The sequence below is a fragment of the Nyctibius grandis genome, chromosome 2, assembly GCF_013368605.1.
Source record: "Nyctibius grandis isolate bNycGra1 chromosome 2, bNycGra1.pri, whole genome shotgun sequence".
In the NCBI taxonomy this organism is placed as follows: Eukaryota; Metazoa; Chordata; class Aves; order Nyctibiiformes; family Nyctibiidae; genus Nyctibius; species Nyctibius grandis.
The window spans coordinates 81,138,944-81,165,647 of record NC_090659.1 but is presented as its reverse complement, the minus strand read 5'-3'; the positions used below and the strand labels follow the sequence as shown (position 1 = coordinate 81,165,647).

Sequence of the window (26,704 nt, the reverse complement as noted above, 5' to 3'; positions counted from 1 at the left end):
CAAAGAATGTGTTGCCTATCTTGAAAGGGGTGGATGGGAAGGTATAGAGAAGCTCTTTCTCTTTCTAGCTACATCTACAGTGTGTTCCCACCTAACATAATTTAGTTAGCTACACAGTTATATGTGACTTCAGAATGGCTTTACTAGCTAGTCCAGTGGTCTATCTAGAAGATCATATCCTGTTTCCAACAATCGCCCACAGTAAGTGAAAAAGGAAAACCAGAACAAGGCATTTACACAGAGAAGCTTTCCTAGTCAAACCTCCCAGCTTCCAGAGATTTGCAGCTCAGGGACTTCTTTTTGCAATATCACCTATTCATGGTGAAAACACTTTCAAATAACATTGTTTCTCCTTTAGTCAGGAAATTAGGTGTAATTTGTATGCTCTCATCATTAAAACTATCTAGTGAAAGGCTTGCAAAAAAAATCAATATGTACATTTTTAGTTCACATCACAGGTTAATTTTTGAACATCTGCTATTTGTAACTGACTACTGACTTAGTAACACAAGGAAAGTAAGATAACACAGCTTGACTATCTCTACAGATGACTCCAGAAAGACATTTTCGTAATATCTTAGATTGATTATCTCCATCAGAGGTAAAGGCATATTGCACAAGTATAAATGACATTTTTTCATTAATGCTTTCTGTGAGAAATAAAATCATTCTCTTGAATTTTAGCAGAAGATAAATAAAATAACATGAAGTAAAACTGTGATTTTTTACTTTATCCAGTGTTTGTAATATTTTTCTCTTGTGTATTTAGTCATAGACAGTAACAGTGCAGGAGACTCACAGCAATAAAGCCAGTAGCTTGCTTTGTTTCCACAGGGGAATTTAGTTTGTAATCACGCAGTTCTTTTATTAATATCAATGGAATACTTGCAACTTATTTTACATATCTCTTTAAAAATACTTAGCAACAAGACTGTGTCAATACAATACAGTCTTTATAGAAAAATGCAGCTATCAGGGTGCAACTAATTCACCCCTTAGATATTAATGGAAATTCAGCTCGGGGACAGTAACGATTCAGACTCTAAAAGCTTACAAGAACATTACTATTACCCAAGAATATTGCAGTATCATGAAAGGCTGTGGCTGTAACATTCTGTGGCATAATCAGGCCATGACTCAAAAAGGTGAACTCATCCGAGGGGTATGGAAACATCATTAGCACCCACACAGCATTTTGCTGTGACCCACCTTCCATCACCCTTTATCCTCCCTGCAGCTGCACATAGACTTCCAGCATTTAATCTGGAAGAAATCAACAAATATACACTGGGAAGGAACAGAAATATCACTTAATTTAAGTTCTCTGGGGAAATTTATTTTCTCTTCCTTTTAGATGTGCAGATATACATCTGAATAAGAAAATATGTCCCCAATCTCATTTCTTTATTTTATGTGTGTATTTGTTTAATTATATTTCGTTACAGTTTATTATTTCCTCTTTAAATGTACAAATAATTAAACATTGTATTTTTGTTTCAATAAGTATTTATGGAGAAGTAAGCAAAACTTATATATGACATACAAAAGGAAATAAACCTAACTAGCAGCCCATGGTGACAGCGATAGCAAACAGGCTTGCCTAACATTTGCGTAAAATTACGAATTAGTGATAGGGGGCTATCAATTTAACTTTAGTATGGATGGAAGACACAGACTCACTTGTGTTTAGTGGCCAGTTTTAAAGGATGACTCAGACTTCTAAAATGGAAGTAAGTAGAGTTAGGCACCAAGTTTAATCACCTAAGCTCTTCAGCACCTTCAAGACTTTTAGCACATTTTATTTTCAAATATCGAAAGTGTTTAAAAATTTTTGCCCACACACCCAAAAGCAACATCCCCATGGTAAGGTTTAGGATCCTCCTTACCCTGACAAAGGTCAAAATTAGAGCTCCTAGCGCCCATACAGTACTCTAATTCTGTTGTATTTTAAACCAGGACAGCCTTTACAAACTCTTCTGGAGGCACCCAAGGTCTATACTACGCAGATCCTCTGGATCCTGCACGTCACACAATTGAATATACACAAGGGGATCACAGCACAGATATCTACCGTCACGTTCATATACGTTGCTGTAGCCAGAGGCTGCTTGCCTATGTATTCATGTGACCATCATAACCCTAAGATATAGGCAACCTCCATCACCACATTATGGCAGGTTGTGCACGCACACCAGTCCCATGACCTAACAAAGATGTACACCTGCATTTCACAAGTGGGCATATACCCTTTCTGTGAAAGTACACATCCATATTTTCGGCATGCATGACCCTGGGGAAAAAAAGAACAGCGTTTACCAAAACCACTCATCTAGCCTTTGGCTAGACTTCTGCTATTGTCTGTTTCAAAAGCATATTAGTACTGGAGGCAGGGAATGGACTGTAGGCCGGACGATCTTTTCTAGAAAGTTTGATCTGCTCCATTGCTAGCATAGCTGCAACAACAGAACAGTGAGGGACCTTACTGCTCCACCTCCCCTTTTAATTCACAACTCTGTACTGAAAAGGATGCAAAATTCATCCGGACCAAGGGAAAGCAAAGAGGAATTTACCCAGCGACACGCATCTTTCTGACTCATGTACTAAACGCATCATGGGTTTCAGGTAGTGCTTATGCATTTCTTCGCACAGTCGCAAATGATATTGCAAGCAGGAACCATAGTACAGAATTTCCTCTTTCCACAAATCCCGTTAACGAGTTTGAACTTGTAGTCAAATACCTAAAACTCAGTTCTGAAAGTGTAAGTATCACACTATCTAACTCATTTGTGGGCCTGGGGTAGCCTTCTCTCATTGTAATGATTGTTAAATATGGAAATAATTTTCAATGGCATTGATTAGAGAAACTGCCACTGTTGTGTATAGGTTATTGTAACAGACTTTACTGTTTTAAAGAGAATACTTAACTTTATCTCCACAGGTGGGAAAATCAAACTAGCTATTTTTTTTACTTTGTTTTTAATGAAGTGGTTTTCTAATGTTATCATGACAGAGATAAAATCTATGGGGAGGGAAAAATGCCTTGATGGTATACGAAAGCATTCCCAGAGATCTGTGGAAACCATGTAATGAGATGTGGGGACATGCTGAAAAAATCCAAAAGGACTTATGTCCCACCTGTTTACCCTGACAGATGATTTGTCGTGATGTGGAACCTCAAGGTAAGGAGCAGTAAGTACAAAAGCATAATGAGAGAAGGCTTAAAGAAGTCACTGGTTTCTTTACGATGTTGCCTTTTATTTTAGCTCTTCACTCCAGATAAGATATGTTTTGTTGTTTTTTTTTTAAAAAAAAAAAGGCAATGACTGAATTTCACATTCACATTTTCTATAAAACAAAACTGAATGCATTCTTGGCAAATTAATCCTGGTCATCTATCCTGAAGTACCGCAGTACTCTCATATTCAATCACAAGATTAGCTAACCTGTTGATGCTGAATGCTTTGCTCATTAGGTTGCTGTCTAGAGACATCGAGGGCCCACATTTGTCAAAAAAATTACTAAGAACTTTCCCATACATGCATGCACAGCTAAAACATTACATACTTCGCTAACTGTATTTCTTCCTTTCGAAAAAAATACATTCTTTACATATTGCAGCAGATCTGTTAGAAGAATGCTAACTGTTGTAGAATTACCTTGGTTTATGATTTAAACATTTAAGATCCTAAGTCTCAGAACCACAAAAAGCAATCACAAATGCTCTTTCTGACCAGGCAGATATAGCAATACTTCATTCTTAAACAGCAGTACTTTTTCATTATTAGGTCTCAAAACATCACCAATGAATGGATCATATACTTTTCATAAAACAACTCTGAAGTGCCATAAAATGTAATGAGATTGCTTAAGAAAGTAAAGTGAGCAGGATTTGGCCCTACTCTGTCATAGCCTTTGCTGAGTAGAATACAACTGATTTTACCTATTTGCAGGAATGAGCAGGGACAAATATTGTGACAAATACATTAGAAGTTAGTAGCTGCACAGACGAGGCTTATCTGGAATGAGTACAATATGGCTGCATTATTTCCTGCACTATCGTTTTGCTTCTGCATGCAACATAGGACCACATTGTTGAAAAGTTGCAGCTGGGGAACACATGATCACTGAATTTGTGGACAAAAAAATTCTTCACTCTAACATGAAACAGTAACATCTTGGCTTCAAGCTACATGCTTGTGTATACCTTAAATAATATTTGAATCAGGCTGTACTGTACACACGATAGGCAACATGACTACTGAATAGGAAATCTGCAGAAAACTTGGTAATACCCATTGAAGTCTATTCTTTGAAGACAGTACTTTAAGTGAAACGAGCTTATTTATAAAAGAAGTGCTTTTTCTGAATGCTTTTATGGGAGACACATTTCAAATAGCTTTAAATATCATTTCCACCTTGGCACTCCTGCAATTTAAAATAACTATTTATTACAGAAATGTTTCTCTGCTTAGTAAATGAGATAATATTAAACAGTAAAATACATTTCATTAGCCTGTAATAAAAAGAGCATTTAAGACAAATGTTGTTAAACACACCAATGTAATTTTCATCGAATTCTCTGCTGTGGTTTAATATACAATCTGTATTTTTATGTACTGTATCTGACAGCTTCTAAATTCATTTGTTTGCTGTGGTTCCTTTAAAATCTAAATTACTAGAAAGTTTCAGTAAATCAGTTGATCCAAATAATCTTATGAACTGATTAAGCTAGAATGGTTATATTAATTTAGACAAATCTGCAACTGGCTCCTCTTCATCTCTTTAAGCTCATCTACAGAAAGGCCTACCTGGATGTTAGTCAGAAGGGTCTCTATGGAGGACAATCCATCAGGGAACAGAAAAGGAGACGGAAAACCCGGAGGTAGTGGTTGCCCATGCCCAGTTAGAGAAAGTTTGTCAAGGCTGTCTCTTGCGGTTGGTGTGGAGAGCGGGGTCTCATCTGTATGTGATTGAAACAAAAATATAGAACAAGTTACGCTTGTCTGTTTTTATTAGACCTCAGTAATGGCTTCCCTAGTGGTTTCCAGAACATTTATTGCAAATTGGTTCCTGCTATCAGGAGAAAATGCTTTCTGCTGAATTTTCTTTAATGAAAAAGCTGTGGAGATACAACAAGATAACATTAATGAGTAACTTTATAAGCCTTTTAAATGCAGTCTCTAATGAGACTGAGTTTACAGTGCCATAGAATCTTTATAAAACAAATATTATCTCACATATACTTGTGATAATATATTCAGGCTGACTTTATGGGCACCTTCCCAATTATCTCATTTTAGTTTGTGTTCTATTTGGATTGACAATAGAATATTTTCTAGCATGACATATATTTTGTATATGAGAAGTATTTGAATATGAGGCTTCCCATACAATTAACCCTTCCCACTCTTAATGGTTTCGCTTACAGCTCAGAACATTCTGCAACACCAAGAAAAAACACAGATCCTCAATGCATTTTTAATCAAGAAAGTACACCTGATTCCCACAATTGAAACATACTCTGAACAATACATGAAATTAACAGCATGGTTACAATCACTGCCCTAATTTTTTTAAGCACGGACATCTTCTAACAATTAGTGCTAAACTCCTTAGTGGGATCTTTGTAACAATCAGATCTGATCAGTTCTGACATCACAATGGGAAAAAAACTCCCACAGCTTGAAGACTTCTAAGATTAAAGTTTCACAGATGATCTGTGTATGGTAACGTAACTGCAAAAAAAAAAAAAAACCAAACCCACAATTAACAGAAACTTCAATACCCTGGGTTGGTTTTTTTTTTTTACTTTTTGAAATATTTTTAGACTACTGTTGATATGATACAGAAATTTAGGTCAATTTTTTTGCACCAGATGTTAATCTGAATTCTTCAAAAGGAAAACTGTCTATACATATAGATAGATACATATATCTATACATACTCTTCTTACGAAGGGCTCAGTCATTAACTCACATATTGATGCATCTCGATACAATACAAGGACATCGGAATGTACTCTTGGTATTATGCAGATTTCTGTGCAGCTATTTGACTACAGAAGAGTTTGTTGGACTTGCTCTTTCCCATTTGGGCTTTGATCATTGTAAGATATATATGTTTTGGGGTATTTTAATTTCTTTTTCTTTCTGCACTTTATTTAATTATAGTTTAGATAAATAGTTATATTTCTCTATTTATCCTATCACGTACATTAGGAATTGCATTATATGAAAGTTCTGATCTTAGTTGCCTAAAAAAGAGTTCTCTCTTTGACTGGGGTGCAGTATTTTCTTAAGTGGACACAGTCTAGGACCAGGAAAATTGAAATGTGCAGCAACGAAGGGTTATAGTGGAGGCTTTGACAACCCCAGGACCAGAAAACCATAACTGAAAGTCCCAGTTCATTCCAACAGTCTCCATCCACAGCTACTTCAGAAGGAAGCAATCTTCATCAGCCATGTTCAGGTGCAGATTTCTTGCCCCATCGCCTCACCAGCTCTGTCGTGCTGGCCAGTATTTACGGTGCTCGAGTAAAAGCTTTACCCACTATGTCCCTCCACAGAAATACTCAAACAGGCATTTGGACATCTGCTTCTGGGCTGGTCCCACTTAGCTCTTTCTATAGCCAGTGGAGAGCAGCAGACACCAGCTTAAGGTATTAATCCATCTGAACTATCACAGGTGTCTACTGCAGAAGACAAATATTCCTCTAGAAGTGTCTGTTGACTGTAAGAGAAGCTAACTAGCTCAAATGGAAAGATCTGCTTTTGATGAGACCAGTCCTACCATGGAAGCTGTTCTTCCTGCTTCACTGTGGCTCAGGCTGAGAGTAGCCTACACAAGGAGTAAGACCCCCTTTCACATCCCCTATTTGTCACAATTTGTGCCACAATTACTGCTTTCTCATAAAGTCATCATTCAAAAGCTTACCAAGGTAAGTTTTGTGAAAGGAATTGATGTTGACCAAGGAAAGCTTCAGCCCATTCAGAGTCATAAAAGATTTTTTTCAGCTATATTTAAGTTTTCCATTCATGTCACAAAGTGCTGAGAAAAACTGGCTGTAGACTACTGAACCATTTCCTATCTACCTTATCAAGATTCAAAGCAGGGTCTGAAAAATGTACTCTGTGGATGTAACCTCTGTCCTCACGCTACCCAACAGCAACATGGATATTGCTGTAGTAATTTTGTAGTAACATACTAAAATTTGGCCCTAAATCTGATTTTTTTCTTTTCTTCCCAACTTTTTACATATTATAGAAATATTCACCACTTCATTAGAAAAAATAAATTAGGTATTCCTGGGTACTGCAATCTAACTTATTGTTCTCAGATTATCCTGCTAGTTCTTCTTCTCAAATTCTATTCTACTGTGAAAAATCATTACCAAATGCTTTTTTCCAAACTGCTGTCAGAATTATTATGCTTTCATTAATCAAAAGAAACAACCCAAAACTTAAACAAAACTATCTAGACAACAGACTAATAAACACTACACAATATTATTCAACAGCTGAAAAGTTTTTTTTCCTCTGTTGCAAATATGGCTTTCCCAAATGGATCCTACCCACATTAAGAAAAAAAAATTACATAACCTCTTCTGTGTTACATCACTTCACCTTTTCCAGTGAAGGTATTGGAATTGCACGGTATAGCAAGAAAGAGTCTAATCACTAGTATGCATGGTAAAGTTGATTCATGTAAGTGAGAAAGTAAACTAAAAAAAGACATTATTTGCCTCTAGGTTTGTCAGAAAAATGGACCAATGACCTCTCATACTTTCTAAGACAACTTAGAATCTTACAAATATTTTAGGACTCAAATTGTCAAAATATTTTAAAACATACTAGATAAAATTGACTCACTTAAAAATTTCATAAGATTTAATTCACTTGAAAATTATGCCCTTCCATGCAATCGTTGAGATACAGAAAGCTCCTAACACAGATCTTGTCACAGACTTTAAGCAACAGATTAATTTTTTTGTTGCATTACTACTTTAAAATTAAATATATGTTGTTTGCTGTACTTTGTGCATGCTCAAAACATGTTGTGAAGTTTGCAAAGAATTTCCTAACAATGCGTGGCATGGTTTTGCAATAGGCAAAGTAACTCAAAAAAGGTTAGAACGATATGAACTCAAAATAACATCCAAACTCTTATGTTATAATAAATAACAGAAACAAATTTACACTGAAGGGTAAGACTAGAGAGCTGAACTTACTATGAACTTATTTTAATGAAATGTCAACTCAGAAAAAAAAAGTCAGACTAATGTGACTTTGTTTTCTTGGTGTCCCATGTGAAATAAACTTTGAGTGTGAGTATGTTTGAAACAGAGCAAATGTACATATTATACACAGGAAGCATGGATATTTGTGGATGTGAGATAAGCGATGATTGAGGGAATATTGAAAAAATGCATTTTTAAGAAAAACCACATTGTAAACAAAGCCAATTAAAACATAACTGCATATCTTAGTAGCAAAACAATATGACTTCTTGCATTAAAGCATTTAAAAATCTTCCATTCCTGCAGAAGTCCTTTTTTCAATACAATGAGATGTCTTTGTTTCCAAATGATCATTAGCCTAACATCTTTTAAACTGCTGCAAAGGAACTACTGATGTTCCTCTTAACCTACTAGCAGAGCAATGCTGAGAAAATGATGAGCCCTTGCTCGGAAACAGAGATTTGGCATTTTCAGTCTAAACGCATCAAAGGAAGCATTCGAAGACAAGTCACGGCAAGAGGGGAAAGAGGGTCAATCTACAACTCCATTGTCGGAGTTGGGAGCACAACAGTGTAAAGAAAGGGGAAAAAAAAAGAACAAGGGAGAACAAAGGAGTGTCCAGGCCTGTCTTGGCTTGTGCTGGGAACTGAGATGTTATAAATTAACAAATAAACAAGGATAGCACAAGCAGTTACCAAAGCCTCTACAGTATCTGAGCAGAGATGAATACGTGCCTTGACATATGAACTAAATCACCATAATAGCCAAGTCTGAATGCGACACCTATCTTTAAAATATTTCTAAATGCTACATCCACTCCATCTATTGTTCCTCAATTTCCAAAATTCACCTGTTTTTCTTCAAACCAGATTTTATCTGCAAACAGCAGCTGGTTTGGGCCAAATACAATGAACATTTTTCACTGCATTTGGTTTGCTGCCATTCTATTTTATTCTTTCACCAGATAACATGGAAACAGACATCCTGGAAGCTGTGACAGCTATTTAAACAATAATGGATGAATAGAGGTAGCCATTCTCTTCTCTTTGTTCCTAAAAGCAAGTAGGATAAGTTCAGACCAGTCACCAATCAAACTGGAGAATATTGATATGGCCAGGATTTGAAAGCAAGTGACAATAGCTGGCTCCAAAACACACTATACAGATTACTGCTCTTCCATAATCATTTCATGTTTTTTTGTAATGCATCGTGATGCTTTTTTGTTCTCTGTAATATATTTCACATGTATTTGCTCCTAAAACAGGCTCATTCTTACTACTTGAATGATGAAAGAGGATCCTGTTTTCACGTTTTACTACCATAAACCTGGTGCATACATTTTTATGGAAACAATCTATTCCATTTGGCTTAATATGATTTTGGTTTATGTTGTCAAACACCCTTTAGTATAAGGTTTTTATGTCACCTTCCTCAGAGTTAGAGGTTTCACGTGTGAGAATCTCTTCTATTTTGATTCATCTCTAATTGTTGATTTATATTAACACAAAAGAACAGTGGGTCCCATGTGCTGAACTGAAATGTTTACCAACTTCATGCAGATTTAAAAAAAAAAAATCCTCTTGCTCAATTCCCATATCATTTGTCTGTTTTATAGATTTGGTCATTCAAGATTCATCCTGCACATAACTAGGGGCAATGTGAGATGACTGTGAAGGATGCGACAAACTGCAAAAGGAATGTACTAAAACTAACTCTTATAAAACCATATTTTTTTTCAAACTACATTTTAGTGTCTTCTTTTTATGCTAAAAAGAGTTATCCAGGACACCCAAATACTCTGAAATTAAAACATTTGCAACTGTGGCAACTGGAAATAGGGGGAGAATATCAAATATTCAAATAGACTACCTAGCTGGTTGTTGTTTCTGTAACATTTCAAAGAGGCTGGTGCTCTCACAGTTAACAGTACCACTGCAAATGTTGTCCACTGAGTTCTATTTCTTGGCTTGGTATGTTTGGCTGAGGACTTTGGGAATAGTAACTCACCAATAATGAAATATGACTTAAAGATTAAAAGCTTACATAGAAAGGACCATAGCTACTTGTACATTGCACATGATGGCTTTATACCTGGTGCAGTCACATATATTTGTGCAAATCGGTCTTACAGAACTCATACATCTGTGTATCACTTGTACCATTATGGACCATTTTCTTAAGTGGCATGGCTTCAAAACATGCAGATTTTCACTTGATGTAAAGGGCTACACAAGAATAAAAGTATGTAAGAATCTAGTTTTATATGTCCACTTTGGAGGTAGGTTTAGATGTCATCAACAGTAAGACTCATATTTACTGACAATCCATTTCAACCACTGCAAATACAATATTCTAACCTGATGCTTGTCCTTTTCGGAAAAGAAAGTTTCAATTAATACATTTCCAGTATTTCTTTAATCCTTTTAAAGAAAATGCAGTCCCTACAGATCATTCTTGACTGCTGCACAGGGTCACTGAACATACTGCAGTTGGAGTTGTCACCATAATGGCAAATTAGAGCCAGACGGAGAATCACCCCTTGAACACAAGATTAGGGACCTCTCTTTCTCCCAGGTTCAGAGATACCCCTTCTATGGTGATATCTCACAAGCCAGTTTATCTATAAACACAGAGGAAAATAAAAGGAACATTATTGCTGGCTGGAATCGGGACGTTTGGAAACAGGGATGACTTAACAAGGAGAGAGGGACTAATCAAGAAGTCAGGGAACGCTGAGTTGAGAAAACAGGAAAGAAGGACAGTCAAAGTGGCTGAATAGTTGGGAAAGGGATAATAGGATTGGGATTATGTGGTGAAGGAGGGGAGAAAGAGTGCCTACGAGCAAGAAATTTATACTGACTCAGCAAGAAATAAACAAAACAGCCAAACCGTGTTTCTTTAACACAGCATATTTTGTACAAGTAATTCTTCTAGTATTTCAAAAACTGTGGTTCAATGCAAATGAAATTTATAGCTGTCAATAGCAAACATATAAAAATATGTTCTTTAAAGACCATGTATTTTACTTTCGTTAAGGAATTACTGGTATAACATCACTATAAATAAATGGAAAGAGTTGGCAAAACATATCCAAAAAGCAAAAATGTAATTAGTGGTGATGTTCCAGCTGTGAGGATTTCTTCAGGCTTTTTGGACTAGATCAAGTTGAGTTTATTCTTCATTTTACATGTCCCTAGGAGGGCCTCAGAGTCAATCAGCACAACTTATCTAATTTTCTCTTTCAATAAAAGGATTATTTTAATAACCTTTATCTTACATTGCAGCCTATTACTGATCAGGGCTGGATCAAGCAGTATTTGCTGATTTATTTATTCTAAGGATTTCACAATATTTCAGAATAAATTATCATTCACATTTTTAAACAAATTATTTTTCCATACAATTGAGTGTTAAAATACCAGTGATATTTCCACTTTGTGTACTCTGGCATCATAATACACAATGCACAAAACAAAATTATATGGTTTCTCTCTCCCGTAATAAAAGTTATCCTATTCACTCACAGAATTTTTCACACAATTTTTTAAAGTGCATAGAATAGTCAGGAATAAAAAAGAAATGGGATAGTCAGAGATGATTCTGCATATATCTCATAAATATATAGTACAAATATCTTGAACACCTGACAGTAACTTACATTAATTAACCCTAAATATAAATTCCTAAAGATAAAATGATGTTTAGAAAGGTACACCAAATATTTTTATTGCATTTTTTAACAATATATTAGTATAAATACAAGGCACTTTATAATATCATAACCTGGAGTTCTTAATTATGAGAACTATATCCATTATTTCTTTTTCAAAGACCCTTATATGCTACTGGCAGAGATTGGATGCACATTAAGGCCATCTGTGCTTTGGATGCTGAAAAAAGTATAAATGTATTTTACTGGCTCATGTCAAATGTCCCAATTAGTACTCTGCTAGCTCCACTCCATCAAACAGGCAATATTGAGTGCTAAAAAGAATGTTTCTTGGCTTCGTAGCAATTCTATGAGAACCGCTTATATGCATAAGTGTATGTGGAGGGTTGTGTAAATCTGTCTCCCTGTAGGTTCACAAAAGTCATTCTGAGCTTTTTCTAAAGTCTTGCCGAGGGGTGTGCGTAATCATCTATGTAGGAAAGGGATATCTGCTTAAGAAATCAAAACTCACCATTCATGATACTAGCCATTTAATCTCCTTTACTGCGTTGGCTACAGAAGATGGCTCCCTCACCTAGGTAGCCTGACTGTACATCTAGCTTTCCTAAATGTATGCAGAATCAAAGATCAAGCTAAGTATTTTGAGCATGAGCTAAATTCCTGATTAACATCAAGCTTTCAATTAGGGACTGGACTAAAAGACTGCGTAATTAATGTACACTAAAACTCGCATTTTCAAAATTATGGACATCAACACGCACGTCTCAACTGATAAAAGCAATACACAAGGCAATACATCCACAGTATGCATACTCATTTTTGTGCTGCCTGTTCCTCCCTATACTTTAACTGTCTCCGTATGAGGAGGAAAATGCAGAAGAAAAACATTACAGAATGTAACAATTACATTTTGCTAGATTTTATTGGATCATTTCAAGTGCCACACGATTTGGATTATTAATCCTCTGGACATGTTTCATGAAAGTTGAAAAACATCTATTATTTGGGGATTTAAGGTGATTTAAAAAATAAGGAATGTCAATAATATTAGCATTTTTGTCATTGTCAGCTGAAATAACACAACTCTTTTTTTTTATAAGCATAACAGTAGTGAGAAGGGAATTCTTGATAAGAGCACAGCTGGTAACTTGTAATTCTCTGAAGATGAAGATTTTATGGTAATACCTGGAACTGCATTGTATTCACACTGTTTTTCTTGGTCTGTGTTCAGTTAATAATTCTAATATTCATTCTTTTCAAGAAAAAAAAGTGTCAACATTTTCAAGAAGTCCATATTTCGCCATGTCGCAATTATGGAGGACTAAGCATCAATTCTCCCGCTGCCTTGTCACATGGCCCATGTTCTTGGTAACCTGCTGACAGCATGAATTGGATGCCCAAACAGAAAACGAATAGATGGTGATGTGTCTGTGCAACACTCGTCATCTGTCATTCATTCACCAACACATAACCTGTCCCACACCTTCGTCCTCAGAGTGCTGGCAAGCAGATGAGGTTTAGCAGGCATGCTTGGCACTTGGTGTAAAGTGGCAGCACAGAAGTCAATAGTACTGTGCTTCACAAATGAATATGTCAGAGAAGTTCAATAGAGAAGACAAAAGAGGTTTAAACACTTCACATTTATGGTATCTTATACTGGTAGTCTGCCCCAGCAGAAAAACCTTAATCTGGCCAGAATTTGTAAAACTGGATCTATCGATTAATGTGTTTTGTTTAACTCAATATTTGTACAGAATGCTGTCATATTTCTTCCTAAAATAACATGACAAAATATATGATTTTAAATAAATATATAGAATGTTCACTGACAATTCTTTTTGCAGAAACCCAATACTTTTAAAACATGTATGCTTACATTCACTTCACTTTCCTGTAAGATACTATTAATGCCCATGATTTTAAAAACTTCTTTAGTAAAAAGTATACTATCCAGTACCTCTAATATTCAGACTGACAATATATTAATTAGACCTCTGAACAAGATGACCAGTCTAAAAATGCTCAGCAAGACAGAAACATAATAAGAAAACCTTTTCCCAAGTTTTCTCCATGCCAGAATTCCTACCCCAGATGTATTAGTGCCTCACTCTTAGAGCCAAAAAACCCCAATCAGATAAACGAAAATAATAAAAAAAATAGTCAGATCAACTCATCCAACACAATTGTATTGGGATATTTGGTAACAGGTTCAGGAATTCTTGAATATGCAAGGAAAAGCTACAAATGCATTGGAAATGCAGGGGAAGAAACCTCTGGTCGAGCCCTGCAGTCATGCTTCTGAGAGGTTAAGGTAACAGGTGTTTTATCATCAATAGTTCAATAAGGTCTACTCTTTGCTTAAGTACCCAAATGGCAATACACACTTTTTGCAAAAAGATGTGATCTAGTAATTCCAAGATCTTAACTCTTCTCATAGCTACTACAGCAATTATTACTGAAAACAAAAGGATGTGAAGCATCCCATTTTGACAAAGTCTCACCAGGAAGGGTACAAAATGAATGAGCTGCTTTAGTATCATGGAGCAGTACAGCACAGAGGCTTCTTTAGTTTGCGGGCTAAAAAAAACCTCATTTGCATAAGAGACTATCAATTATATTTAACTCCCTTTTTAAAATGATTTCACAATAACTTTTTTTAACAAATATAATAAACGTTCTTAATGTGTCTATCTGTGGAATGGTTCCAGTACTCAGATGCAAATGTTGTAGACAATAATTGATGTACACATTTTGGATTATATGGTTATGATATCCTAATAGAAATTTGGCTGTCTGCCTATGGGAGTTCAATATGAGTTTCATACTTTATAGCATCAGGAACAGTCCTTTATAATATTATGGCCACATTTCTCAACCCATTGCCTATAGATTATATCCTAATATCTGATTTTCACAGAAATCCATAATAATAAACAAACCAAAATCCCTAAACCCCAGAGTGCTCAGAAACAAAATTCAGAATGAAAAGGCAAGCATTTTTACATCTGATATGATTCCTCTCGCAATTCATTCATCAGACATCTGCAACAAGCTGCCAGAATGTGTCCATTAGTGAGATTTCTATGGCGTTCACTAGCTTGATGCTCACTGATAGAATAATGTAGAAGTTTTACCTCTAATGTTTTCTGCTCCATTTGAGGCATCCACTTTAAAATAAGCTTGCTCTTACTGCTTTTATTGTTGAAAATACAGCCACGATTTGGCCTGCATGTGTCTTCATATCTTGGAATATGTAATTTATGCTAATATATCAGAATATGTATTACAGAAGACCAAAAAATATCCTTTATGTATTTACACATTATGGGTCACGCTCAGCACTGATTTAAGAAGATAAAAAATAGTTCAGAGTCATCATGTAACATGGATGAGTTTGGTTTACATTAAATAAAGAAAATTAAGGTACCTTACTCAGCAAACATGCCATGTACTTACTTTACTGGCAAATTCAAATCTTTCCAGTATCCAGTTTAAAACCTTCACGCAAATTAAATATTGCACTCAAACTTTTATCTATATTCTATCATAATATCAAGAAAACATGCATTGTAACTCCACTACAGAGACAGATCTTTTTACTAATTCTGTTTCATATCAAAATTTCTGCAAATGTTTCAATGTTTATGCCAATAACGTAATTGAAAAACTATTTATTTCATTCCTTAAGCATTTATAAATGCTATGTAATAGAAGCAAAATACAAATCCTGAGTGGTTCAAATGCTCTCTACTACTTTATGATTATTTATGTATGTGATAACTGTACATAAACAAGAATCAGAAACAAGAAGTATAAACAGGAATCAAAAGATCTTTACCATTATGGCACTGTGAGAACAGTTACTGCCTAAATAAATTGAAACAAATCTCACAAGCTTTATTATCTTAACCTGATGAGCTCATTATATGTTTAAGGATAATACTTTTATCCAGTATCCTGATATTAGGCTGGCTTTTAGCCCAGCTATTAAAAGGGCAAGAGCTGCATCAGGAAATGGCCACCCTGCATGGTTTTGTGAACTGCTGCACCCAGAAGATTGAATCCAGCAAGTCACAGCAACTTCAGTGATTTTTTTTTCATTCTTTGAAAGGAAGCCAGTGCTACTGAGGAAGGATGCTCTTCTACCAAATTTTAGTACAATTCAATGAGTTCAAAAACCAAAATCTATATTCTTCACTATTATTTTCAGAATCACTTCCCTTTGTCTTCTCTTTGTTCTATCTTTTCTGCAACTCAGCATATCCTACTGCTTCCTACAATCTTTTCCTTACTTGTCCAACATTTTTCTCAGTAACACTTACTGTTTCTAAAGTTTCTTTGTTTCAGTAGTTTCTTCCCCTTCCAAAATACAAAGAAATTAGTCTGCTTGTTGAAATTTCAAGTCTAACTAAAGACCAGAGGAGAAAAAATAGTTAAGAGAAAAGGAAAAGATTGCGACAGAAATCTGAAGGGATAAATCAGCCTAAATAACCTCCCTATTTGCAAAATAAAACAGATCTTGACTTCTCTTCTGCTTATTCATTTTCACATGTACAACTGTGAAAACGAGATCTAAATCATTATCAAAAACAGATAAGTAAGTGGAAAATAAGGTCTTAAAAACACATCTTTCATTTATGCTCCTTTTTCCTATATTTTGGTATAATCATAATTGGAATGGTCCTGATCTGACTTTTGAATATTTTTTTAAAGTATAAATAATTCAAGCCAATATAGTTGTATTTACGTGGGAATGTGTAGGAAGGTTCAACATTAGGACCAGTGTTTTGAAATATAATGAGCATTTTACTATGCTACTTTACTATCACTTTGGTCTATAAAAGAAGACACCACTATGTAGCACCATGCAATTTTCAGTGTGGAAAGTAAATGAAGATTTTTTGAACACAACAGCAACAGAAACCTTAGACATCAAAACAGCAGAGCTTCAGCTGGCACAGATCTTTTCGATTTCGTAGAAGAAATAGAATTGAGTCAATGATCTAATCCTATGCTTAATCCCACTTCCCCAAAAGATTAGGAGTACAGAAGCCATTTCTAAATCCAGGACTTACAACTCCTACACAAAGTGTTAAATTTGTGTTTCAGGTTAAGAACAGGAGGGAAAAAAACCCAGGGGATCATATTCAGAGAAACTTTGCTTTAACCCTATCACTATTTTTGGCTGTTATGTCTTTGTACAGTATTAAGGGTGGCATTGTACAGTCCCATTATACAGCAGATGTTAAATGCAAAGTAAAATAGTTGTAAATGATTGATGTTCCTCTTTACTATTTCAAAATAAGCCCTGATTATTTATATAGTTTTGGATGCTGCTTGAAAGCATCATATTAAACCTAAACAATTGATCCATTTTTCAGTGGCTTTTGTGTGTAATGTATTATGTATGTTTTTACATTCTTCTGTGTAAAAGGCCCTGGTGTATGAGAAATGTTTAGAGTTTTGAGTGCTCCACCCAGTCCATATGGTAGGTTAGCTCTGTGTGTAAGACCTACCTTTTTCCACCAGGTCCATATGGCAGGCTTAAGCTAGCCAGGGTGTTCCATCCTCTACAGGGGCCATATGGCAAACAGAGCTCGGTGAACACTCATTTACCTTGTATTAATATTTTATATGTCTCTAGCACATACACATACATACAGACATTTATACAGTGATCAGATTGGGTACAAAAGACTTAGTTCCTGAAAATACTTTAGCCACATAATCAGTACACCTATGACAACAAGATATAAGATGTGGATTCTGTTTTTTCTGTTTTATTAAAAAACTGAAAACTCAAATGAATAATTTATCAAATTATTTGATAAATTCATCTGATGGTTTTAAACATTTTGACGGAGTATTATCTAATTAGCTAACAAACTGGTAGACATGATTATAGACAACAGTTCAGTATTAGTTTTTAATATTATCTTGCAAAACCAGAACCAAATCCCTTGAATACACCCACTATCAAAGTGTGCATACTATAATACTAGAAGTATTTATTTAAAGATTCATCTCTGTGCTGCCCTACTAATAGTGGGTTTTGAGCAGGTTACTGCTCTCTTACTGTATTTAAACAAAATGGCAATAAACCAGAGAAACAATAATTCAATACAGACAGTAAACTACATGCAGAGAAAGAACTGTTTACAACTCACATGTAAATAATTTGCTATTATTTCCTGCAGACACAACACCTCTACCCTTACTACTGGAGTAAAAGGAAGAGAGTATGATCTGAGAGCCACAGTATCTTCCTTCTACTGTTTGCACCTTTCCTGCAATGGTAGAACAAGATGCACAGTTACAAGATGAGTAAAACAGTTGTATTGGGTTGGATGATTAAGGACATGGATTTAAAATCAACTAAAAAGGAAAAAAAAAGATGTCGACTTTAAATTGTAATCCATATTTTCAAAGTAATTACTCTAAAATTGATACATTGTTATAGCATTTACAACTCAATCCAAAGCTTTGCTGTAATTCTGAAGTAATTTAGGAACCCTCAGCATTTTATTTATACAGGAAAGATGGAAGCAATTTGTAACATGTTTATGAAAGTTTTATTGCACCTACAAGCTGATTTAAGAAATGGAACAATATTCCCCAGTAGTAGAAATTTTATAAACAACTTTTACTTATTTGAAACTCAGAACATTATGAAATGTAAAAATTATAATATATTGGTTTTATTCATAGGATTTATAGTGCTTTCATCTGGTTTCCTCTTGTTTCAGTTCATGTAAATAACCCCTATGTTGTCACATGAATATTCAAATACCTCAAAGATCGTGTTGAAAATAAATAGCATAAAGAATTCAGAACAAGTATGCATGTACATGCTCTCATGTTTATTTTTGTATATAGCATTTATGCTTTGTTCTGCAAACAATCAATAAAATATGGAAGATTTTTCAACAAGTAATACATCTCCTCATTTCAAAGGAGCCAAATAACAATAAGCATTTTAAGAACCCATCCGTATGTTATTAAAGATTAAAAAAAGGCTAACTATTATACTCATGCCTCTTCCTCCTATCTTCCTGCTTTTGATCATATCCAAATACAGCTAAATCAATGGGAAAAAAAAAGCTTTATTAATTTCAGGGTTTAAGATACATGACCCCAAACTCTTTGCCTGTAACTTTCATTGTAGGAAAGGCATAGTATATATCTTTAGTATTCATTTATCTCCTTTGTTTCAGTTGTTCTTTTTTATATATTCTCTCTATATTATCTTTTGCGTGTTCTGCTTCTAACTGACAGTGTATAGGTATAAACTTTTAATTCCAAATTTTGAAGGATTTGTCTACCCTTATAATTAAATTGCTCATGAAAATACACATACAGAGCTCACTTTGTGATCGCTGGGGTTTACGGAGTGCCTAAAAGAGATGAAGGGTAGAATTCCTCTGCCTAGGTCATCCAGTCTGCCAGGGAAGCAGTACGCTCTCAATAAGGGCCTAAATCCTCTATACAACAAAAAAAAAGAGAAGGTAGGTGTCTATCAGATGCAGCTGATACAGACAGTGCCTAAACTTTGGTAGCTGGATTCTCCCTCTTGAGGCTTTCACATGCACCTTCCTCATTTCATGAATCATGCAAAGAACTAAAAGGGCTACTTGAGAAGCTTGTGTTTCAACAATGCAGATCCCACTTTATAATTTGGAACAGAATAAAAAGGATGATGCCTAGATAGATAGATTGATGGACAGACAGGTACATCAAATACTTATTTGTTTAATACAATTTAGAGATGGATAATCTAGTCATAATTAAAATTACTAGTACACTGTTAAGATCCTTGTCATGCTAGCACAGCCCACAATTTCAAACACATTCATATAAAAGTATAAAATATAACTTTATGCTTTGTACTTTCTCACTGAGTCAGCAGTTTTCTCTTTTGGGAGAACATGTTAAATTAATTGAGCATCTCAATTAAATTCTTTATGCATACATACATACAAAGAAAGAAAAGATAGGAACCTGACTTCATAAATATCATTTGGTAGAATTTTGTTAAAGTTTAGATGTATAGATTTGTATTTGAAATCCTCTGAAGGTTACAGGGTGAAACCTTCCAACAATATCTCCAAGTCTTCAGGGACCAAATCCCATTATGTGGAGTTCAGTGAAGAGGGTAAACACTACCATAAAGAAATACAAATTGCACATATTTCCCATTTAGCCAGTGTCACAAAAGTTCACCATTTAGAATTCTAACCAGTTAGGACTTATTCTTGGAGGTCAAGTACCTTGTGAACCTTGTCATCTCACTGATGACATCATATCCCATCCATCAATTCTTTCAGGAGCACACTTGCCATCTGCTCAGCAGGCTATAATAACTTATTAGACATATTCACAGGGTAACAATCTGTACAATGACACTGTTATCTTAATGCTGGCACATAGAGAGATAGCAGCCATCGCTTCCCTGTCACAGCACAATTATTCTACCTTCCAACTTTAAAAGAGAAGTTACTTGGACATTTTAACTTCTTATTAAATCACGTGGAAACAATGAATTCTCATCAGGAATATATTTTTGGCTTTGTGGTGTTTTTTGACCCTGAGTTGATAAATTAAGGCTACAGCACAAAGTACTAAGTTCAGTTTGATATAACTATTTTGCACCTTGAAAGTTTTTGCAGTCATGCTCATTCCTCAGAGTGCAAAATAAATATATAAATAAAGACATACAATACAATCAATCACGTGCATACAAATAGCACTGAAATCCAACTTATTCTTTGCAAACATATTGACTTTCTAGAACTAGTGCTTATTATTTCTCTACCTGTCTTAAACATCTCTTCTTTCTAACAGCAATTACTAAGTAGAAATAAAATATGCAGCCAAAGTGCTCATATTAAGCCATAAGACTTTTTGGAATCTAAAAGCAATGTGTATTTTCATAGATGCCTATATATTTTTGCGGCTTTTGTAAAGCATGTCAATATTGAGCATGGTTAGCACAGCTGCTGTCGCAGCACTTATGACTTTATGAAAGTCCACTACAACTCTCCCTCGACCTCAAAAAGTATTTTCAGAAAAAGGGCAATATTTATTTTGCATGACACAGAATTCATGCTCTGTTCCTTCCTTTGGCTCGTCATTTATTCCAGCTTACACTGTGATCAACATTGTACTAAAATAAAGTCAAGTACAACAGCCGCTCTCTGCCCATCAAAACTCACAGACGTCTGCCAAGCACTTGTAACAGCTGGTGTTACATTAATTAGTTTAAACTATTTATTTCATCCATCTCCAGAGCAGATTGAGCAAAAACATTAGAGATTATTCTAGCATCTGTAAGTGCCCTGCAAACATTAACCAACCAAAGTTAGAATATTAGTCATTAACTTATAGTATATGTGATTTAAGACTCTATACACTTATTGTAAATAAAAAAAAAATTCGGCATTTTAGCACAGCTCTAGTAAGTTTTCTTTGATTGCCTTTTTTAACATGTGAGTTTTAAACTTACATAAGACTTTGTGCCCATAAAGTTTCTTTTGAAAAAAAATTATTGCTAGAAAGCTATTATAATTCCTGGCAGCATGGACCATTAAGCAATATATGACAGGGACTGGGTGACTCAGTGGATTAGTCAGAGGTTTTATGTCCACTGTTGGAATCCAGCCCTAAATACGGTGATCAAAACAGTGTTATCAAACGGTTGTAAAAATCTCAATTAAAATCACTCCTATAGCCTCTACTAAGTTTTTAGTGGACAACATAACAGATCTTTCACTATTGACAGAGTTCTCACAACTATCTTTTTTCTTTTAATAGGCTGAGAATGGATGCTGGCAAAAGAATGTTGATTGTAAGAGGTCCTAATGCCACATTCCCTACTCAAATGGCTCAGAAACAGAAGCCAATGCAAGGATGGCAGGAGCAGGCTCATAGCCACTGTCCTTGGGCTTGCCTCCATCAAAAATAAAAAGCTTCCAGCATTGCTCAATGAAATACTTATGTGATAATACTTATTTTTAGTGCCTAGGGCTCAAAAAGGAAATCAAAGTCCTGTGCAAACGCTTAAGGGGTAACTCCTTCCTCAAAGAACTGGGCTGTAAATAAGCACAGAGGGAAACAGGGGCACAGAGGGGTGAAGTGCTTTGCCCAAAGTCACACACGAGGTCATTGGCAAAGCCTGAAACACCATCAACTCTCACATAGTTCAGAAACATTGCTCCATGAGGTTTCCCAAAACAGCATCAAAATAGCTCACTTGCAGAACAAAAAAGCAGGTTAATCCATATATGAAGTTTATTAGAATCAGCCTCTTGAATAATAATGATGTCCTCAAGTCTGACCAGATTGTTTTTTTCAGTATTATACCATGGAAATGCATATAATAATAACAGTAATAGTAATAATAAAATGTAATTACCAAAATTAGCATCATATTTAATTAAATGCAGGTAAAAATAATATCAGTTTAGAAAGCCATACATACCCTCAAAATATTTGTATTTACAAAAAAAATTAATTAACAGAATCAGTTTCACTATCTGAACAGTAAAGTGAGAAAAGAAACCTGACATTTACATTTAGCGAAAGAACAGAACCTGATCTTGTGATATTCCAGTTCTTTAAAGTTCTGACTGACTTGTTATGGCTTGCTATGGCCATGCAGAAAGGAGTGTGAGTGATGGAAACTGAAGAAAAAACTATCAGCTATTTTCACTTTTCAACCCTGTCCCATCTCCAGTAAACAAGATTTTCTTCTCTTTGCTTTATTCATTTTACATCACTCTCTCTCTCTCTGCATATATGTATATGTATGTATGCATGCATGCATGTACGTATCTATACATGCATATATTCGAGATACTGCAATTTTTTCTGCCCAGTGCACAGTGGTTCCTCTTACTCCACCAGCCAAAAAAGCAGGCGTACAGTTAATGCCAAACTTGCTCCAGACCATGCAAGAGAAAGTGCCAAAGCATATATAAGAATGGCCTCCTCAAACAATACTAATAGCTCTTTTTCATGCTCACTCTTTATTGGCCTCGACAGACAGCAAGAGCCAGACACTCTTTTCTATTCTTAGGTTCCCAGAATTTATAACATGCTACATCTGCCACATATCTGTTGGGTTACATGGGTACTGCTATTCAATTATCCATTTTTATTTTTATTTTTAGTACAGGGACTGTTGTTGAAATAACTTGTTGGACAGCCTGTTCGTAAAAGATAAAAAACACGGCAAACAAAACTCCTGATCATATGAGACAGTGTTCTGACTTAAATCCTCTCTCAGAAAAAATTATATACCCCCAGTTCATCCTACCTCTAAAAAACAATTTTTAAAAAGTATACTGAATCTCCCCACAGAATAAGGACCATTTGATTGTTTAACTAATGCCTTATAAATGATGCATTAAAAAAGCCTGTTTTAACCAGGGTTCTTAACTAATACTGACCACCAGGTTCTGTTTTCATTTACACCACAATTGGTGTGTAAACAAATGCAGCAGGGGCCCTCGAAGAGATCTGCTCAACTCCCACTTCAAATTCACGTAGTACATTGCATTAGAAACTCTCTCTGTATAATACAGTTCTTGCATGCTCATTTTTTTAGTTAGCATTGCATGCTCAATTTTTAGTTTCTAAATACAACCCCAAGGGAGTCATGTACATTCAACAGAAAAGTGTTAACATGTTCCCAGTTCAATATTCTGCTTTACCTCTTGCAGTGATCAGTTTAAATGTACGAAAGCTACCAGCCAATTTAGATTTTCTTTTTCTTCCCTGTGTTTCTTTTTTCCTTGTAAAATCCCTCTTCATGAAACAGGAAAGTTAATTGTTAAACTTTGCTACAGAACCCTTTGTTCTTGCTGAAGTCACTTTGCTTGTCTCTCCTACTGTAAGGACACCAAATCCTAAAAGCTGGCAAGAATGCATATGTTTATTTCACCATTGCTCTGCAATTACTGAATGCCACTTAATTATAGCAACAGATGCTCGAGTGTAGGAACCAGAAAAATCAAACGCCTCATTTCCAGGTTATTTTTTTCCATTGCTTCTGCCAACAGCAGATGTGTGAGCCCCTTGTGCTCTGGCGTAAATACTTATCAAATCCTAACAGGTCACCTATGTCACAAACAACATTTCAGATGCAACTGTTTCACCTGATAATAGGCTCTGAAAATAAAACTGTGAGCTGTAAATACAATGTATTCGGAATGAAATGCCATAATGTGAAATTGCTTTTTCTCCAGCTACAACAGAAGTCCTTGACAGTTTTTGGCAGTGATAAATCACCCTCCCATTAATTGTCTCCTCTCTCATTGTGAGGTGAGCTGCTAAAAGGGGCAGTCAACAAAAATGACTTAAAGGACAAATTTTGGCAAAAAGACAATGAAGAAATCTGTCATTGCTAAGCCTCCAGTAAACTGTCATGAAACAATCGAAATATATGTAGCTGAAGTGTTTATGTCTTTGTTAGAAAGGTTATAGGATGATAAGTTTATAGTTAAAACAGGAAGCTCAGAAGAACCGAAGTTGCAGGCCCCTGAGGCACAATTTCTCCCCGTGCTCTTTAAAATCGTATGCAAATCCTATCAGGGCTTCAGTTTACACAGTATTTACTGGTCTTACCCACTTTATTTTCTGCCTCTTCTGCCCCCTCACCCCAGACCACAGAAAGTCCCTATGAAGGCATGGTGCTGGCTACAGTAATTCTTGCACCCAGTTTGAAGTTCCTTCCTTTTCAATGATGTAAGCCAGAGAAGAAGACACTGGGCATCTCATAGAAGCTGACCCTTCCTTCCAACCCCTCCACCTCCTGGTGTTAATCAGAGCAAGGCCCTCTCACCGAGTGGTTTCCATACATTGAGAAGCAGCCTTTGCTTCCCATAGAATAGGCGATGTTGCCAGCACCTACTCGCGGACCCAAGACTGAGGCGTATGAAAGGATGTCTGCTACCTTCTCAGAAACGACACCACGACTCCCTTCGCCTAGCCTGGCTCCGTTCTGCAAACGACTCTTCCCTACTGCAACTTTTCTATAGACTGAACAAGCCAGAATCTCTCACCTCAGGATTCTGCTCTGTAGGAGAAAGAGTTCAAAATTTGGCAATAATTCTTTTTTAAGGCTGTTAATATGTAAGAAGTAGGGAGATGGCTCCAGTTTTTATTGCCCTCAGGCTGCCTCCACCTCTATGGCATGCAGATGGCAGATGGTATGTTTAAGACCACAGGTTATCCTACGTGTAGGAGGGGCAGGACCGTGTGCAGGGGATGCTTGTCAGATGCACGCCTCCAGAAAGGGTAACATTTCTCCCTTTAGAAACAACATGGTGCTGTCATTTTATAATTAGTTTTTTTTTTTTAATTTCATTTGTTGAGGCTGGGAACTGAAAGTATTCTGAGAGTAAAAAAAAAAAAAAAGAAATTTCTGTTTACCTGTCAGCAGATGGTTGGAAATTTACCATAAGCAAGGTTAGAAAATGATTTGTTACTAATGTGCCTGTCAAGGGCAACGTCTGGAGTTTGGTTTTATATTTATGTTTGTAAGAAAATTACAATATAAATATAAATGAGTTGCATGAGGTATTTAAACTAGACTGGACAGGGCACTAGAAAATATATGTCGGGAACATTTCCCGCAACAGCAGGGAGATGAACTAGGTGACCTAGCATGTCTTTTCCACCACTGACTTCTACCACTTCTGTATTAAGCGAGGATGATTGATACCAAGTATCCCTTTATGCTACTACCCCTTTTCGCTTTGCTGGGTATTTGTATGCTTTCTCGGGGAGCTGATATCTTAGAACAGCTATGGGGAAGTACTAAAGGGGATTCTTCATCCCAACGGCTGAGAAGTGAGGAAGGTCACACAATAGCTTGTGTAGCCATAGCAGCTTTGTTGTCATGGTATGAGAATCCTTCATCAGTTCTTCTCCTTTTCTAAGCAGCAGTCATCTAACATTGTGAGGTGTCTAATGTAAAGCCTGCTTTTTTTACATGGTTATCGCAACCTATTTTCTGTCCAGACATTTACACAGACCTTGTGTTATCTATGATTTATCCACAATCTGTGTTCCTCAGTTGTGCTTAAACATGGTTGTAGTAAATCATGTGTTGAAACACGTAACTAGGAGGAACCACATAGTTATCACTAGCACTGGAACATTAAACAATAATACTCCACTGAGCACCAGCATCATCAACAAGTTTATATCAGCCTGATCCTGCAGTCATAATACAAGTATTTCTCCCTCTCCCCTCATCTCCCTTTTCCATCTGGAGCTCTTTCAACAGTCAGTTAAGGACCACATTATTGGGTCTCTCTGGTCTGAGAATTATACCTGGCTCAAATTAAAATAAAACAAAACAAAACAAAACAAGCCTCAACATTCACTTGGGAAGAATACACTGGATTTCACCAGGAAATTGCACACCTAGTCTTTCAAACTGAGAAAACATAGTGACAAAGTCTATATGAACATTATATTATAGACTAAGGACAATACAGAAACAGGTGGAAGGCATTTCAGGAAACAAGGACTGTCTTCTGAAAGAAAATGTAGTCCAATCAGGAGAAAATGGGAGAAATTTCCAAATTTCCTAGGTATGCTCTAATCACATGTGACTTAAAATTTGATAAATGTACTCTGTGTACATAAAACATCTCTTGAATGACAGAAAAGCAGAAGAAATAAAGTGATTGAAGTTTTTTGTTTTCTTTTTTTTTTTTGGTGATGAGCCAGTTTGAGAGCTTACTGTGAGCATATGGAGATAGCATATTTGCAAGTCCATCTCTGGAGGA

General features: G+C 35.8%; 1 protein-coding gene across 3 annotated transcripts in view; it reads right to left on the bottom strand.

The window, feature by feature from the left end:
• DACH1 (dachshund family transcription factor 1) overlaps window positions 1–26,704 on the bottom strand; it is a 382,319-nt gene that overhangs the window by 47,603 nt on the left and 308,012 nt on the right. For all 3 annotated transcript variants that reach the window (XM_068421222.1, XM_068421205.1, XM_068421212.1), the window contains one exon: window positions 4,809–4,960. In XM_068421222.1, coding sequence (XP_068277323.1) covers window positions 4,809–4,960 — 152 coding nt within the window. The remainder of the gene's footprint in view (window positions 1–4,808; window positions 4,961–26,704) is intronic.